The sequence below is a fragment of the Orbicella faveolata genome, unplaced genomic scaffold (genome assembly GCF_042242905.1).
Source record: "Orbicella faveolata isolate gen_17 unplaced genomic scaffold, um_ofav_v1 contig_34, whole genome shotgun sequence".
NCBI lineage: Eukaryota > Metazoa > Cnidaria > Anthozoa > Scleractinia > Merulinidae > Orbicella > Orbicella faveolata.
In genome coordinates this window covers 21,386,205-21,405,000 of record NW_028301563.1, presented here as the reverse complement: position 1 = coordinate 21,405,000, position 18,796 = coordinate 21,386,205, and the positions used below count along the sequence as shown (strand labels likewise).

The 18,796-nt window shown below is 39.7% G+C and overlaps 1 protein-coding gene and 1 long non-coding RNA gene across 3 annotated transcripts in view; both read right to left on the bottom strand.

Moving 5' to 3' along the window:
• Positions 1–1,608, bottom strand: part of LOC110044337 (extracellular sulfatase Sulf-1-like) — a 19,194-nt gene extending 17,586 nt beyond the window's left edge. Inside the window, exons 1-2 of one of the 2 annotated variants that reach the window (XM_020749872.2) lie at positions 1,456–1,608; positions 660–1,138 (exon numbers count right to left, since the gene is read on the bottom strand). In XM_020749872.2, the coding sequence (XP_020605531.1) occupies positions 660–1,053 (394 nt within the window). In that variant the 5' untranslated portion in view covers positions 1,054–1,138; positions 1,456–1,608. The other variant, XM_020749873.2, reaches the window with a different exon arrangement.
• Positions 1,609–11,566: 9,958 nt separating this feature from the next.
• On the bottom strand, positions 11,567–17,495 carry LOC149105257 (uncharacterized). The gene is made up of 2 exons (XR_016201316.1): positions 16,068–17,495; positions 11,567–13,929 (listed from the first exon to the last, which is right to left on the bottom strand). It is a non-coding gene; the product is annotated as an uncharacterized LOC149105257 (long non-coding RNA).
• Between the last annotated feature and the right edge of the window lie 1,301 nt (positions 17,496–18,796).

Sequence of the window (18,796 nt, the reverse complement as noted above, 5' to 3'; positions counted from 1 at the left end):
ACTAGTTAGACCAAGACTGAAAAGTGCTTTGAGTTAGAGTTTTAAGGACTAGACTTTGCTTTGTGCTTAGCTTTTAGCTTTGCCTTGTGCTGTTTTAGCTCTGCGGAGTGAACATCACAAAACCCGCGCGAGATCTTTTCAGTGAAAATATCTAGTTTTGAGAGATGAAGTGGCTGCGTAAGAAGGTTTGAGTGATAATCACCTAGCCAAACCATCAAGAACCGTGGGAATAGATAAACAGGTCAACATTACAGTAATCCTAACTGAGCGGCAGCCGCGTCGCATGACTAATATCAAATCCCACTTTGTTGTATTACCGTTTTGATGAATTGGTTATAGCAAGTCAGTACTACAATCATTGACTTACCAGAAACAATATACAATAACTGTGCGAAACAATAGGCCAGCCATTGAAAATCAACGAACAATACAATGTGTGCGCTATTCCGGTAAGCTGTGGAATAGGCCTTTGTGACAACAACTTTGAGCATATGTTGAACAAGTTCCATGTTACTCGGTGGGAGTACCTGGTGTCGATTTCATAATTTTGATCACGTCGTGGTTGCTTTTATTGTCGTCTTGTAAAAGTTAAATCAGGAGGGCGCGATGATTAAGCTTAATTAAAGCCGTCTGAAGTGTACAGTCTATAGTTCACTTACCCGTTACATATCCTGATAATTCCAGGTACCTTGCGTAACTTTTTCTCTCCGGTCCTTTCCTCCACGCTGGAGAGGAGCAATTCAAATTATTGGTGAACGTGTGGTGGTTATGAGCGTAGGAACCTGTCAAGATGCTCGCGCGGGAAGGACAACACATCGGAGTTGTGACGAACGCGTTCACAAAGTCAGCACCTTCTCGTTGCAAAATTTTCTGCGTTTTCGTCATGACATCTGGTGATCCTAGTTCCCTATCTAAGTCATCTGCGAGAATAAAAACTATGTTGGGTCTACTTGACGATCCTGTACCGCTTAGAACATTATTCTTTGGCTTGCGTGCAGCTGACGACAAATCACACAACAGGAGCACAACGAAAACCACGTAGGTTTTCGCCATTTTGGATCAAAACGAAACTCCGATGACTGTGAATTTGGCTTGATTGTTTGAAGAGGCAGAAATCCAGGCCGCCAGGAATAGAAATCTAAAGAGGAGATAACGAAAACATATCAGACAACATCACTGATCCATTTTGAAGTGCGAATGGCTTCAAATATTTCAATTGTCGGTATGAAATTACTTTTGAATCCCGCGATGATCGAGAAGATATGCAAAATAATTTCAAATAAAACGGACAAATTCCCGCTGGGATTTGGTGGGAAATTTGTCACTCGATAAAAATACTCGGTGATTGATTAGGCACAGACTGTAACTTAAAGGGAATGAAACCTCATGAAGGAGACGAAAATGGTCAGCACATATCACACGGAAAACCTGAGTAACTTCCCTTCCAGCACACACCTTTCCGCGAATTTCCGCAGGGAATTTGATGTTGAGGTAATTAATGTCTTGAAAGCGGAGCTCCAAGTCTGATATAGCTGTCTGGGAGGAACTTTTGACCAAAAAAATGCGCACGGTCACCAACAGATAGCAAAGCGGAATAATACGTAATGTAAGCACCCCTGTATTGTGTCGAGGAATTTGGTTGTAATTTAGGGGTCGAGATTTGAGTCATCTATAAACCGGAAACAGTGCTTGAGAAATGAAAACAGATCAACTGATAAACATAAGACGGGTGGGAAGTGGAAATGATAACCCTGAAAAAGACAAACAAACAAACAAAAAAACTGAGTATCTTGTTTAAGGCCGGCAAAAAAGTTCTAAAAAAGAAGGGAATGCGACAACGTGTGTTTGATTGAATAGCAGAATATGTCATCAGTAGCAGACCACCTATCGATCAATCTTTGCAGATCGCTTTTCTTACCAACGGACACAATAATAGAGAGGGAGTTATGTGAGGTTTTTTGGTATGGTTTTTGTTCGTTTTATTAGCACTTATTTACAGTTGTTCTCTCATGTGGCTCTCTTATAAGATACGTAAAGTAGCTTTAGAGTTACAGCCTTCAGTTTTTCAATTGAGACGACTTTAAGACTTAAAGATTGTTATGAATATATATCATTTTTTATTTTATCACCGAGCCAAATTATTTGCATTTCAGACGTCTAATAATCCTGACAAACGAAATCCAGTGCTGAGGAACTGATACGACTTCAGTTTATTGTTAAGAATTTTAGAGTTTCCACCACAAAAGAATTCCCTCACGGTGAGTCGCACCGGGACAGACTACAAAATATCATGGTAAAGGTTAAAAGGTATTTTGAAATTTTTAAATATGGAAAGGCCGTACTAATTTTTTAAATCCAAAACTGGAAATTATAAAATATCTCTTCTCTCGATTAAAAATGTTCTTGCCTGCCTTAAGCTCTGACTGATCTGATGTGATGTCACGTGGTTGACTTAGTTTCTCCACCTCGGTCTCTAACATCTCCAGACGTTGCTTTGGAACTAGCTAAGCAATACCAACTTTGGTTTGAGCCAATTTGGTTTAAAGAGGATGTAGAGTAGCTTGTGTGCTTCAGACAAAGGAATGAACGAGGAAAGAGGTGCTTCCCCACCCTCTCCGGTTTGAGCGCATTTGGATCCGCCCGTATTAGTCAGCAATTCATAAAACAACATAATGGGTAATATGTACACTAAAACAAGTTAATACAGTTGAATCCTCCAATTTTGCGCTCTGGGGAAAAAAGAAAAATAGTCGAAATAGGTCAAATAGCGGGAGTTCGAAATAACAATTAATATGTAATCAATATGGTGGAATGTATTTTTTTTTTATCGACCAAGGGTCGGAAAGGATTACCAGAGGACTTCGTCACTGAGTGCAGGATTAAAGTGCAACAGGAGCCATAATGAAAAGCGCTAATTATGTTTTTCCAGCTATGTTCTAACGTGTTCTGACGCACATCGTAATGATGAAGATTATTTTTCAAACCTACCAAAGGAGTTCGAAATAAACAGGGTTGATTTTAGGCCAAGGGACTAAAATCAGTTCGAGACGACCAGGAGTTTGAACAAACGAGTTCGACATAGCCAGTGGCGGATCCAGACCTCGAGCTAAAGGGGGGCGGGGGGGCGGTTTTGTTTTGCTTACCCAGCCGGCTTTTCTTCCTTCTGTGATTTCTTTCTTTTTTTACCCAAAATAAGGGGGGGGGGGGCAGGCCCCTCCCCTAGATCCGCCACTGATGGCCGATAGTAAATGACTGGAAAAACAAGGACTCAGATCCCCGAGGGCAGATCCAAGAGAAATGGAGTTGAGTTCGAAATAACGGGGAATAAGAAATAACTGTGTTCGAATTAGTTGGGTCCAACTGAAAATGTGGATATAGGAAGCGCAAATACGTCGAAGACGGTGTGAAATGAGTACAACGAATGATGGGATTATGCGAAAATAGTGGAGAGAAAAATATGTTCTAAAAGAAAAATATCTTTAGTGACTTTTCGTGTGTACCACATGACTTAAAAGAACCAAGAAGACTTTTTTGCTGACACTACATGGGGTGCATCCAGGAACATCTCAGATTCGTCCTGGGTGCATCGTACATAGCCTGCGTAGCTTTGCGGTTTTTTTTTGTGGCGCGGAACGTATAGTTTTTGTCAATGCTAATGAAAACGTCATACTAAATTTAGCCTCTCACCAACGTTTCAGCCTCTGATGTGTAGGTTTTCCTTATGAAATTCGTGTCCGAAGAAGCCTAAAATTCGACACCGTTGCCACCATTTTGAACAGTATTCAGCAGCCAGGCCGCGTTTTCGTGACGTCATTCCGTCCTCGTCCAAGATATTTTATTCCAAATGGCTTCCGACTACCGCTTACTAGTAGGGTTATGGCTGCTCTTGAGATGTATTATTTTGAACCAAACATGCTCCAAACCCCGAAAATGATAGCAGTGAAGATTGTGAAGTGGATAATCGCTTGGAAAGAAATACACTGATTTCGCTGACCTTGTGAAGGATGCAAAGTCGGTTGCAGGTTTTCCTCCTTCCCGCCAATTTCGAGTCGGACGGAATAACGTCACATAAACATGGTCTGGCCGCGGAGGACATTATCAAAATGGCGGCCTCTGAAGTCGCTTCTTTCGAAACGAATTTCCTCAGGATAGCGGGCACTTCAGAGGCTGAAACTTCGATGAGTGGAAAAGCTGACTGTTTACTTGCTATAGGTGAAGGCAAAAAAGTGAGCTTTTTGGAGTGACCTCCTCCCTTAAGGAAGCTGACAACAGTTTCCAGCACTTTTCTAACAGCTACACTTTGAAGGATGAATACTGCCACTGTTTAACAAGTGATAGTACTATAATGGTATCATACAAATGCCAATCATAGGCAAACAAACTGACGTCATCCTTTTTATATGAGGTTGCCATAGCTACATCAATATGACCTGCTAAAAAACCCTCAATTTGAGCTTTAAGCTCTTATAACTCACAACCGAGCTTGGTGACTCCCATTTCTGTGGAGTGGGTGGGTTTTAATTTTCGAAACTTTAAGGTGGCTCTGAACCCACTCCACCGATTTTTCTTTTTAAACTTTGCAAAAAGTTGCATCTTATCATGATGATCACAATTCGATAATAAATCAAAGAGTCCTAAGGCGGGAGAGTCCAAACGCGTTAACCCTTTGAATACCAACTACGCATATATGCGTAATTAATGGTCGTGCTCTTTGTACCACTTGTGACGTCATCAATTTAAATGTCATCAGATATTCTTGATAAGCTGATAGTAGTGCTAGGCTAGCCCTTTCCGCACAATGCTCAGGTTTAGATATTGACGACATTCCGACGTCGCAAATCGAAAACAAGGTTATCAGTTTTGGCGCAAAAACGGTGGTAAAATGGTCCACAACGGCTATGATTGATCAAGGTCCATTTCTAGGCTTCGCCCGTAATTAACATCCAACTTTTCACTGCAGCCAGAAAGAACATACAATGCAAAAGGTAGCCAGTGTAAAAGGGCAGAGAAAAACAGAAAGGAAAAGTCCAAATTTTGGCTTATGCGCATGCCCGTAATTGAAGTTTTGCTCAATTTTGTACCTAATCCTCGAAAAAGCTCTCCAACTTAGGCTTATTTAGCGTCATGGCAGCTAAAAAACCTGACTAAACGGTTAAAAACGGTATTTTTTGGCAAAAGTTTGGTATTCAAAGGATTAATTAGAATGGTTATTCCTCGTTCTAAAAACGTGAATGCCCCAAAGCGCAAAACAAGATGAATATTCTTCGTTCTCAGAGCGTGAGAGCCTAATAGCGCTATATACGGAGTCCTAAGGCGGGAGAGTCAAAAAGCGCTAATTAGAATGTATATTCCTCGTTCGAAACGTGAATTCCCAAAGCGCAATACACGATAAATGTTCTTCGTTCTTAAAGCGTGGAGCCCAATAGCGCCACATACAGTGTATACTCTTCGGAGTCCTAAAGCGGGAGAGTCCGAAAGCGCTAATTAGAATGTATATTTCTCGTTCGGAACGTGAATTTCCAAAGCTCAAAACACGATGAATATTCTTCGTCCTCAAAGCGTGAGAGCCCAATAGCGCTATATACGAGTCGTGCGAAAAGGCAGATGCCATTATGCGAGTCGCGTTAGTTCGTATATATTAGACAACATGATGTTGAAATGTATTCAATCAGCAAAACAGCAAATTAGCACTTTTCGACACTCCGGCTTTAGGACTATAGCGCTCTCGAGCTCTCGCGCTTTGAGAACAAAGAATATTCATTGTGTTTTTCGCTTTGGGGCATTCACGTTTTTAGAACGAGGAATATACATTCTTATTAGCGCTTTTGAAGTCTTCAACTTTAGGACTCCGAAGAGTATACACTGTATATGGCGCAACCCCCAAAATCGTTTTTCGCTAAAACAAATCTAGACTTTATTTGAAGCATTTGGGCGAGGAAATTTTTGAATTTGGTCGAATCCTCGATTTTCTATGCCCTTTCAAAGTCGCGCTTGAAGTGTTTCACGACCGCGTTTTAGGGAGTCTGGGGCGGCGGTACCTGATGACGTCTACCCAGGAACCAAACACAATTCACCCTTGTCACACGGCGGCCTTATTGGATATCACTAAGAGAAAATGAGGGGACAGACAGGGACATTGAGGGCGTTGGCTGGGATATGTCGATTCCACTAAAGTTATTTTTAGTTTTAGACGGAAACGGAAGTCTATTTCCCCAGACGTCCGCATGATACCTTTCACCCGTCGATCAGTGAATTTTTAAAGGGCGGTCTGCGTGGAAATACGTTTTGTCAGTAGAAGCCAACCTCGTTCCCAGGGTCTCTCATCTTACCGCCCCTTGGACCCTGGGAACAAGGTTGAGTAGAAGCGCGTAAAGAACCACAACCTATTTGGAAAAAAAACGCTGGGTGAAAGAAATATCAAAGTTTTTCCCCAGAAAATTTCAGTCAAAGAAATTAGCGATGACAACAAGAAAGAATTTATTTGCTTTCATTTGTATAACAACATGCAGAGAGGTATCGTATTGTTCGATATTGAAAACATATATAACATGGAATACTGTTTCAAACTGTCGCGATCCTGATACCTCTAAACGCATCGACGAAAGAAATCTTAGCCCACCGAAGAAAACTATTTTTGTTCCTAAGGCAAAACTATTTTTGAACCCAGCGGCAAAATTACCCTCAACCCAGCGACAGGAGAATATAATTCTGGCCGAGCTGCAAAAGAGTTCGGAGGGTAGCTAAAATATTTTGAATCTGGGAATCAAAACAACTCGAAGCCTAGCGATTAGCAACAGAAATCAACTTGAATACTATATCACAACAAAACAATTCCCAACCATACGACAGAAGTCTATTTGAACCTCAACAGCGCGGATAAAACAACTCGGAGTGTTTCGATCAGCGTAGAAAATAACTCAACAAAACAACAGCTCAGAGCGATCAGTGATCAGCGACAGAAATAATGTTGAATAGCGGTACAGTGACAAATTGAAAAGAGCTCGCCGTGAAGCGACCTGCGACAGAAATAACTTGGACTCCAGCAACAAAACAGCTCGAGGTGGGACGACCAGTGACCGTGAGAAATAATTTTGAATACAATAACAAATACCTTGGAGTAGCGCTCAGCGAGAGAAATAATTTTGAATGCCGGCACAGCGATTAAACAACTAGAAACATGGCGATCATGGGAATGTACCAACAGAACTAGTTGTGACTTCTGATACAGTGACAAAACAACTCCTGTAGCTCGGAGCGAAGCGATAACCGAAAGAAACCCGGGCAGAAATAATTTTGAATTCACAGAGAAATAGAACAATTCACAGCGCGTTAGTGATCAGCGACAGAAACAATTTTTCTGTTCAACGACAAAATAACTCGCATTCAAGCGACAAAAAATGATTTTGTACCAGCAACTGAAGTTCATTGAACTGAGCGAAAGGGACAACTTCTTCTGACTGCTTTTCCAACAGAGAAAACCAGAAAAAACGGAGGTGTCATCTTCGTTTGATCATGTTCATGCCACGTTTTCTTCACCTTCTGTTAATTTGCACTAATGTAAGCTTTCTCTCTTCAGTGTGCGGAGAAAATCTCATTGTCCTTGCCAACATCAGTGTCGAAGTCCATCAGCTTGTTAACTCCATTTGAAAAGTGCCACAGTGCATAGTCCATAACAGCAGCCACGACCTTAATAACATGTTCCGCCGGAACGTTTTGTCGACCACTCAGAACTACATTTCCGCCCGTCTGCATGTGCCATTTTATTCCCAAGGAGATGTAAAAATATATATCCCACATTGATTTATCCAGCCAGAAATACCAACTGTCTCTAATGTACCCGTAAAAGGCGCTTGTATCGACAAAGCGTATTTCCCCGCGGACCGCCGTTACTAAATTGCCTGATCACCTAAAGAATAATGGTATCATGCGGACGTAAAAGGAAATGCACTCCCGCTGTTTTCGGCAGCCCTAAAATAACTTAGCGGAATTGACATATCCCAAGGCCTGGACTGGGAGCCTCCCTCTCTGTCCCTCATTTTCTCTTGATATCACGTATGTACTTTAGGCATGAAATCGAGGCGAAGCGTGTTTAATCTGTGAGTTTGCAGCTAATCATGCCAAATAAAGATCATTGTAGTGTGCTCTTGTGCTCAAATAACAGATCAAAAGGTCGGTTAGGAATTACCTTCCATCGCTTTCCAGTCGACAAATATACGAAGAAAAGCTGGATTGTAAGAATTCGTCGAGATGTTGGCAAAAACTTCCAGGTTAGTGATTGTGTTTTACGACTTCAAGATAAGCAAACTTTATCTGTAATCAATTTGTTAAGGTTTACAAAGTAATTAATTACATTTAATTTGATCGACTAGGATTATGTGTAGAGCCGAACTGCTATTTCACTACGTTGCTTATGTACTCTTTATTGCCCGTAATAATAAAACGTTACAATTGTCCTTTAGATTTCGAGAAGCACAAAGGTTTGCTCGGAATATTTTAAACCATCAGACTTTCGAACGACCTTCTCTGGGAAACGCGTATCGAGGAAAGGTGCAGTTCCTTCTGTATTTCGCTGGTCAGTACCTTCTCCAAAAAAAAGGAAAGCAAGAATCCATTTTCACCTTTCCTCAATAAGCATTTGCCAGAGAAGGTCTTTCGAAAGTCTGATGGTTTAAAATGTTCCGAGCAAACCTTTGTCTGTGCTTCTCGAAATCTACAGGACAATTGTAACGTTTTATTATTACGGGCAATAAAGAGTGCATGAGCAACGTAGTAAAATAGCAGCTCGGCTCTACAATTAAATGTAATTAAGAGTGCCTGCCAGTAAAAATCAGACAAATTCTTAATTTCGCGGCAAGGGTCGAAAATTCGATTTCGCCAGGAGCCATAATCGGGGACGGAGACCGTAAGCGCGCGCCATCTCTAGTATTGGGGTTGTCCCAGGGGCGGGGGAGAACACTCTGCGACGCCTGGCACTTTTTTTGTGTTTGGATCATCCAACAAAAAGTGACGTCACATCCGGTAAAAAAGCGGGCTGAGCGGCAAAATAAAATTTGACTGCGACATAATCGTTCTCCCTGTAAGTAAAACAGCAATATTTCGCAATCGGCGGGATATTTCGAGCGTTTTATTTGGCCATGATAAACAAAATTTTGTCTTCTTCCCCGCCATATCGTTTGTTTGAGGAACAGAACAATTATTTCTTCAAAAAGACGCTGTTTTGAAGGCGTGTGTTTTTACGAAATGTCGTCGTTTCTTCGTAGCTGAATTCCACAGGAGTCATCGTTTAAGCGGAAATAATGAGTTCTTGGTAAGTTGCATTCAATTCAAATATCCTATTCTCTTAGGTAGGCATTACACTGAGAGAAAAGCGCAATGTCAGTTTTCTTCCCGTGGGAGAACCTATTTAACAGAAGCCCATTTTTTTTAAAATTTACCATTGACAAACACTTGAGAGTAATGGAGAGCTGTTAATCGTATCACACTGTAAAGACCCACACACATAACGGGGCGGAACTTTCTTGCCAATCGACACTCAACTCAACTCAAATTCGTGTTCTAGCTTGTGACTCAAACTGGCATTATAAATTCTGTTACGATTTGTTAAGAACCTTAAACGAGATATCTAAACTTTTCCCTTGGTAATCCCTTAATAATGGTAAACGCTTCCTTTAACATGTACATAAGCAGGCCGTGAACTCCTTAAATATAAACAAGAGGATATTTTTATGGGCGATTCAGTAATCAGGGCATGTCGTGGTTTTTTTTTTTTTTTCCAGTTATAATGTAATTTATTTTTCTGTTTCAACAGTGTTAAATGTCAGTGACACTATAAAGTTTCAATACATCCCCCCCCCGATCCTGTGAGGTCAAGCATGCACCTTTAATTGCTTCGATTCCTTTCAATTACCTTGTTTACAGACCAAGTTCCCTATCTTTTAATCCTTAACTATCAAATGTATTTGCAACTTATTTTGAAAGGTTAGACATTTTGCCCTATTTTCAGTCTGCTTTCTCTATATAAGTTTACATCAAGACATTTCAGTTCCAGGGAATGAGAAAACCCTAGCAATTCTGACAATTCTCTCTCATAAAGTTCAATTATTTTAATTCATCACGCTTTCAATGTGCGATCTTAACAAACTGTTTGCAAACAGTAATGAATTATCATGCCCCAACACCCAGCCATAAAAGGAAGTCTGGGAACAGGTAATAGCAACAATGACACTGCCAGGCTGGTGAATGTTACAAGCTATTATGAACTCATGTCTGACAATGATGAGTGACCATGAAACATGGTGCGGTGAAACTGAACAACCAGACTGCGACTGACATTGCTAGTGTTTGTGTTGTGAAAGTGATTGCTAGCTAGTAGTGTCTGAGAACTTGGACCAGACCAGAAAAGAAAAGGTTCCATACTAGAAGTTGACTGAGTAATAAGTTTGTACTCAAAAACTGAACAAGCTGCCTGATCAGACAGTCTTAAAGCCAGCTTCATCGCAACTTATCAAGAGTTCCTGGATTGTGTATGTGGGAGGACTCCATGTAATGACATATATTGGGAAGCTCTGCTCAAAAGTTTTCAGGCTTCAGATATAACTATTAAAGAGTAAGGGATTTCCGACAAGTTGAATTCAGGTGTATAATGAAAGGGTACAGAAATCTTTCTTTTAGGGATTTCCCTTCTTCTAGTTCTAAAATGTTGTTGATAATCTCTCATTTACTCTCATGAGCCAGAATGAGTGGATTCTGATATATTGTTCAAAAAGATATTCTAAAACTACTTTCTAAGGGTTTAGAAAAGGGATGCAGTATTAAGGGGTTGGACCTTGAGGTGGAGCTTCCCCATTTAAAACTATGTAGAATACCTCCCCCCCCCTCCTTGTGTAACAAGGATGTTCAAATTGTTTTCTGGAAAAAAGCAAAAAACAAAACAGTGCCAATTTAAGGGATTGTGTGATTATCAATGTAAGTTCCCATTTGTATTTTGGATTAAAATGGGCCTAACATTATCTGCAACAGTATAAAATAACCATACTTTGCAGCTTCAGAGAGAGACTCAAACTGATAATGAAAACATAACTTTTATTTTTGCCCCTTCCTTTGTACCTTGTGATATTTTTAGGGAAATTCTCAAAACGTCTCTGCCCAAAGAAAATAAAAAATATAAATGAAAATCACTTTTTTTAATCTTGAAAATGATCTCTGAGACAAAAACGTCCTTTTTATGGCTAGTTATTATCTTACAATATGTTGTGAAGAAACTGCTTATAGGAAAATATAAATGTTCAACAAAGAAAATGAACAGAAAAAAAAAAACAAACTTTTTCAGAGGGGCTCCTATATTCTTCAACTTACATGTAGGGTAATAGAATCTGTTCTTACAATTTCACACCAAAGAAAACACCACAGAAATGCGAATTATTGTTATTGTGTCTGAGCTGCATATTTTTTAAATGGAAACATTTCCCATAAAATTTCTACATTATATTCTTGCCAGTACATGTACAACAACATACCAAATATATTTTGGAGAGAGGAGTACTTATAAAATTAGTACAAACTGGTGTAGTTTAATTTTCCATTTAATTTTTGTAAACCTCTTACAGAATGCAACTTTTGGTTAGGTTGCACTTCACTGTCAAGGAAGAAATCACACCAAGGTGGCTTTGCATCTTTATTATGATTTCCATTATCAGTAAAAAAATCACACTTGGACAGGTCTCTTGATCATGAGGGTATTTGCTCATTTACCACCTATAAAAAACAACAGAATTATAATGTATCATTTTTACCTGTACTGTAAATTTTTCAATTGAAATCAGTTTGTTTTCACTTTTAGAGTGGTTTTTAAAAAGGATCACAAGCACACCACCCACCCCTGTTCCTATTCCTACCCTACAACAGTAGAGCCAGGATCCCATATCAACCCCCCCCCCCCCCCCCACACACACACACACACACATAAGTGATAACTTACCATAATACTCCTATACTACAATACAATCTTTGTACAGACAGACCTAGATTCAAACATCAGATCTCTGACTTTTAGGTCCACTTCATCTCCATGAAAGCAACCATTGCAAATGTCCTTATATTTGTTGGTCTAATTTATTGTTGCTCTCAGATTCCCCCTTCCCCTTTGATAAAATTAAATTGGTTTAAAAAAATAAACTGGTTTAAACAAATTAAAGCAGAGGTAGAAATTGAGCCATAAAATTACTATAATTTTAGTATGAGGATATTGAAATATAACTATACTATTAATATCCATATGTTCTATTGTAAAGACAGTGTAACTACTCAAATTGACCTTCATTGTCAGAGACAAAAACCTAAAAACATCTAAACACAGGTCAGTGAGGATACTGCCAGTTTTGCTTTTGCCAACAACCATTCTGCCTCAAAAATATAGAAGATAATGACAATAATAACAGAACCAACATCTGTCAATTCAATAACCACACCAAATTCCCCTACAAATTCCTTTCGACACTTTACAGTAAAATTTTGCCAACAGCATAAATTCAACTCAATGCTTTAAAGTGCTTCTATCCTTAAATTTTTACCCCTTGAGTTAGAATTTTCAGGTGTATCACATAGAATTCCACAAAAGATTAAAAATGCTGTTTACCTTTTGCAAATATCTGCATCAGTTCCAAAGATATGTAGGTTTAAAAAAGAGAAATATGCAAATGAGGTGACTGATGTTGTCATACACTTAACCCAATATTACATCAGGTTGGTAGGCTTATAGTTAGAACTACAGGAAACACACCTATGGCTATAAAAATTATAGACAGCCTGTATTTTCCCATGGCAACTTGCTCTTTTCCAGTCCCCTCTAATCTGATTTCACTAATTCAGTGATTTTCAGCTTGAAAAACATTAAACAAGGCTACGACTTTGACATTGCATGTTAATATGCTTCCTAGATCGTGCTGATGAGGCACCATTGGCAATTATCAAAATGGAAAGCCAAAGGTGGCCAGAAAAGCCTATAATGATCAGGGAAGGTTGAAACCCAGTATGTTGCCATGCTAACAAAAGTGTTATGCTCATATTATGGAGGACATCCGCAAATTTCATCATAATAGCACTTTAAAGCACTGTCCCTAGGAGCTCATGGTCCCTTGTATCTGGGATGAATGATCTAAACGGTAGGTGGGAGACTCCCAGAATATTGAGGAGAGTTGCTAGAATGATTGTATAATTATCTCTTTGCAGGAACTCATTAGACACTAACACTACTAACATGACTGAGTTTGGACAATATATATTTTGTTTTTTTGATACATGTATGCTGTTACTGGTCATACAAGAGGTACCTTGCTACTGAGTTAAGTCTTAATGTGTGTATTTTAAAGGAAAAGGTCACTCCAAAAAACATAAATTTTATGTCAACGCTAATGAAAACCTTGCACTAAGGTTAGCCACTCACAGAAGTTTCAGCATCTAAAGTGCAGGTTTTCCTTATGAAGTTCACCTCCAAAGAAGCACCCAGGCCAAGTTTTCATGACAACATTCTGTCTGACAGATTTTGTCCTGATGGCTTGCAGTACAAGCCTTTTGACTAACCACTCTGGGTTATGGCTGCTCTTGAGACATATTATTTTGAGCTAAACATGCTCTAAACTCCAAAATAATAGCATTGAAGATAGTAAAGAGGATAATCACTTGGAAAAAAATAGATTTTGCTGACCTTGTGACAGCTAGGGGCTGATGCCAAGTCAGTTGCAGGTTCTTCTCCTTCCAACCAATTTCGAGTTGGGCGGAATGAAGTCACATATACACAGCCTCAGGCTGCCAAGACAGTTGCAAAATGGTGGCCTCCGAAGTCACTTCTTAATTTCGAGATGAATTTCTTAAGGATAGCAGGCACTTCAGAGGCTGAACCTTTGGTGAGTGGAAATGCTGAATATTCACTTGCTATAAGTGAAGACAAAAAAAGTAAGCTTTTTGGAGTGACCTTCTCCTTTAAACTAAAAACATGTGAGCTAAATGCAACAAAATGTATATTAAACTTGGGCCAGTTCAGTATGATTTATTACAAGGTTTAAATCAGCCACAAAAAAATTGTTAGCAACTGATATTACTTTGTGAAGGCTTCTGGAAGGGTTATACTTTTATAAAGCACCTGGCAGCAAGTACTATTTTGGTTTACTAAAGAAAGACTCTTGTTACTGCTTAAGGAAACTGTGTTTGGTACAGTAGGTGTCAAAATATTATGGCTTTGATGACATGATAATAGAGATATCAGCCTTGGTAATTTCAGGGATAGTGGATAACCAATCTCCAAATAATATAGTTATGGGACTTCACTATCAAAGTGATGCCTGATGCTTATTATAAATTGTGTATATTACTCCTAAAATGTACGATCCAGAATTTTGTTTTGTGGGTAATAGCTCAAATTCATTTTCACCTCTGTGAGGTACAAATATTCTTAAAACAACCAACACTGACAATTTAAATTACAGTGGAACTCTGTTAATCCGGTTGCTGGGCCACAAAAATCTGACCACATTAACAGTGTGGTTAAAGGGGTTCTTTAAATAAGAAAATGACCAACTGACTGATCCTTTGTTCAAGCCAGAATCAAGTGGCCGTAATAACAAGGTGGCTATGTGAATGGGGTGGCCAGAAGGCAGGGTTCCACTGTAGTGATGAACATATAAGATGATGCTCTCAAACACGGGCTACCCATAAAGATTTTGGAAAGTATAGTTTGTATAATCAGTTAGACAACACACAACTTGGGCCCAGAGCTGACAAGAGATATTCCATTTTATATCCACACCCCCTTCCCCCAGCCACACTCACTAAATAAGTCAATATTTACCACCTAACAGAAAAGATAAAAGTGCAGAAATAACTCTTTCATAGCCCCGTCTAAAGCTCATGTCAACAGAGGAAGAGGGAGTGTGGAAATAAAATAGAATGGCCCTACTAGGGACCATTTATATGGTCTTGGGTACCCAAGACCACCCTTCTCCTGAGTTACCCAGGCCAAGCTAACTTTTCATTTATTTCTTTGAAAATTCAACCAACTGTTTACAGTTAGGATCATGAACCTGTCTCGCCTGCGAGACAACAGGGGTGGGTGAGTTGTCTATAGCCTTGGCTCATGTCACGCCTTGGCACCCTGATAGGCAGGACAACTTTTCTTTATATAAACACTTTGGCTTGGCTAACCGGGACAACTCTTCGCATGGTGAGTGTCACATGATGCCTAGATTTAGAATTTAAAGCAGCAATGTCAATTTACAAAGAAGAGAAAATTAACTCAGCAAAACCCACTGTGATTGAATGACTGAGGGAAACTCAAACAAAGAGGGATATTGCCCATTTGATTATTCAATAAGGGTTTTGAATAGTCATGCAGGGTCAAATTCAGCCAAATGCATGGGGAAATAAATGGCAAACAATCACTTTAAGATCAAACCAAGCTAGAATTCTCAGCCCACCCACAATGGAGCAATCACAACTGACCTTCGTGAATTATTTGATGCATGCGTATGAGACAGCCATTTTTCATTCTTTCTTTACAAGATGGAAGGTAGATGCCATTTAAACATTGATCAAAAATTAATAATGAATGCAAAGGTCACGTTGCTACAGAGCTACATTGTAACCCCACCAGAAGATGAGGTGTTGTAAACAGAACTTTGGAAGAACTAAAAAAGCTGTGAAAACAACCACCAGTGGCCTGTGTTACCACAGCATCCCTTGTTGAGTCAATTTGATATGTAGAACATATCTTTAAAATCTCAAAATAGTCGAATTAACTAATTATGGCTACCAAAATCTGTGATTCTACCTACCCTATTTATTACCAGAATAAAAATTTGATAACCTATTTACCACCATGGTAGCTGACACAGTTGCCCTAAACATAATTTTTGATGGTTTTTTGTTTATGGTCTTATCAATAATGAAGAAAAAGTAGTTTCTTCTAAACAACATTATCCAATTCAAGACTAGAGTACAAAACCCATATCCTATTTAAGGCCAAAATGGCCAAAACTGATACCCTATTTATGACCAAAACGACTGAAAAACCATACCTTTTGGGGCCACACATACCCCTATAGTGCATATAAGGAGTACCCCCTGCCCCAGGTCACAGTAGAAGTGGGTACCTGTCAAAAGCGGAGGAAAAGTTAAGGCCTAAGGAGCTAACCCTATAAACAGGCCAACCCCCCTCTTTTGGAACTGCCCAAAGAAGTTGATTCCCAGGCCAGCATTGCAGTTCAGACAATACAGAGGAATGTACAATTGACCACTCGATAAAATTGAATTCTGTCCAGCATACATGTATATTTATGAACAACTTCACAGTACCCGGGGGGGCGGGGTACTCCCAGAAAATTTGGTGGGGGAGTGCCTCACCCCTTTGTTGATCTCTTCGGGGAAATCTGATATCCCCAAAGCTCGCCTCTAACTGTCAACATTGCTTATTTCTTACAGAGGAAAACCTTATTCAACAAGAGATACGGAAATAGGATACTAATCTTGAGTATACGCTTCAGCATGTCTTTTCCACCACATGCACGTGGATACAGAACTTCAGCTGTGTTCACTTTCAGAAAAAAACGGCTTCTGTTAAATATGTTCCCGTTGTACACAGTGCAAATTATGGCCAGCAATACTTCATCCAGGTTGTTGTTAACATTATAGGCTATTGCACTTAGTGTTATCACCGAATCACGAACAATAAGAACCAAAAGTCGGAACAACACCAGTTTTGAATATGTGTAAAATCCGCCATTCGATGACAGAAGGCTCTCCGTTATTTTCCTTCAAAACAATACTACACTGTTCTCTTTTGCCAACAGTTTTGCTTCAAAAGTCGAAGAAATGTGCCTTCAAGATATTTCTATCCTCAGTATGGAAGGACACGGACCTGATGGTTTGCAAATAGAGGAAAAGCTTCCCCAATCGAAACGCCATTTTTTCGCTTTGTGAAACGAGCTGCGCGGCACCGTTTAAACCGGATGTGACGTCACTTTTTGTTGGATGATCCAGTACAAAAATTTCAGGAGTCTTCTGCCCCGCCCCTGGGTTGTCCCCATGATATGGGACAATAATTCTATTTTTAGAACAAATTGCGTCATCGCCTGCGGCACACGCGCGTACATGCTGCGAGGATTTTTGCGGATGTCGCGCGGGGGAAATGGCGTCCGAAATTCCCGAAATTTTTCATGTTTTTGGCCCACAACTCAGCGCGTTTACGTCTGTTGGAATTTTGCCTAAGTATTTTCGTCGTAAGCTGCTCCAGTTTGAGTGAAGTAAGACAGTGTCGAATTTAGGTATGTTCCGCTGTAAGCTTATATATATCGCTGACCAAGTTGTGTTCCGACGGATGCTTCTTTTACGTGAGCTGTACATTACTCCACTTTAAATTTCACATATGTTGAAGATTAACAGCTTTTCCATTACACAGCAAAAAACTAGCTGGATATATTTAGATATAGCAGAGCTTCAGGACTTCATAGTTTCTTAGTTCCTCTTGCCACACGCTTGCGAGGAATTTGTCAGTCTATTGCGACCGAAAAGTAAGACAAAATAATTGCTAGTTTGAGTTTCGCTTGAATTGTAAGCAACGCTTGATGTTTCATCAAGGCCCAATAACTTTACGTCCGTAGATACTGCTCAGTTTTATTCGTGTAAAAATCCAGTAAATTCTCTGTTGTCGATGAATGAGAGCGCCCGCCGATGCGTGTTTTGTACAGTCAGGAAACATGACAAATTGTACTTCCGCTGCACTTTCGTGTGAAAGCGTACATCGAACTCAAACAATAACTATAGTTTTTAAATATGTTTGAGATTGATAAATGTTTGAGAACATATTAAAAGCTAAGCTGGAAATATGTGAATAAAGCAGAAATAATCAGCAAAGTTACGATGACGCTTTCTTTAATCAACTTCGAATAACGATTTCGATTTTGTTGATCGAGTTATCAAAACTCCTTGTCTATTTTCATTTTCGCAGTGTAAAACTTCACTATGCCTATGTTCAAGAAACACACATGTTAGTAGCCTTTTTTGCGTTCGTGAAATTTGTTACAGCATCTCAGCACAAAAGATAACGAAAGAAATCTTTGTCAAGATTTGTTGACAATTGAAAACTCCGACTCGGACTTGAAAGTGCACGAGCTGCACTATGCAAATGAGCTAATTGAACGCTTCAGACTTTCCTTTCAAAAACTTTTGCAAACTCACCAAACAAGCAGAAGCAATAAGAAACCGTCACTGAAACAGGTTTTGGTTATGAATAACCATTGTCTGAGAAACTCACAAATTAACTCGATACCAGAGTAGAGAGTTTTCTTGCTATATTCTTAAGTCAGAACAAACGCAAAAACATACGCGTAAGCTTACAACTAGCGTGAGCAGATCTTATTATTCATTCCCGGCGCGAGATTGAAGTCTTGTTTTCGACCCTGAAAAACCCACCTTTTCCGTTAGCTCAGAGCATATATCTACATATAAGCGCCCTGGTTTGTATTCCCTGCCTTATTCCCTGCCATCGCTGTGAAAAATACGCAAGAGAATCTCTCAACTCTCACCATTTGATCGCGCAACGTGACAACACCCACGCGAGAGCCCCCGACATGTGCGTGAATCCGCGCGGATATATGACGTCAGGATGGCGCAATTTGTTCTAAAAATAGAAAAATTGTCCCATATCATAGGTGCGCGCGAATCCCGAGACTTACGGTCTCCGTCCCCGATTATGGCTCCTGATTTCACTCATTTTCCTATGGTAGATAGGCTAGGGCATGACAAAAAC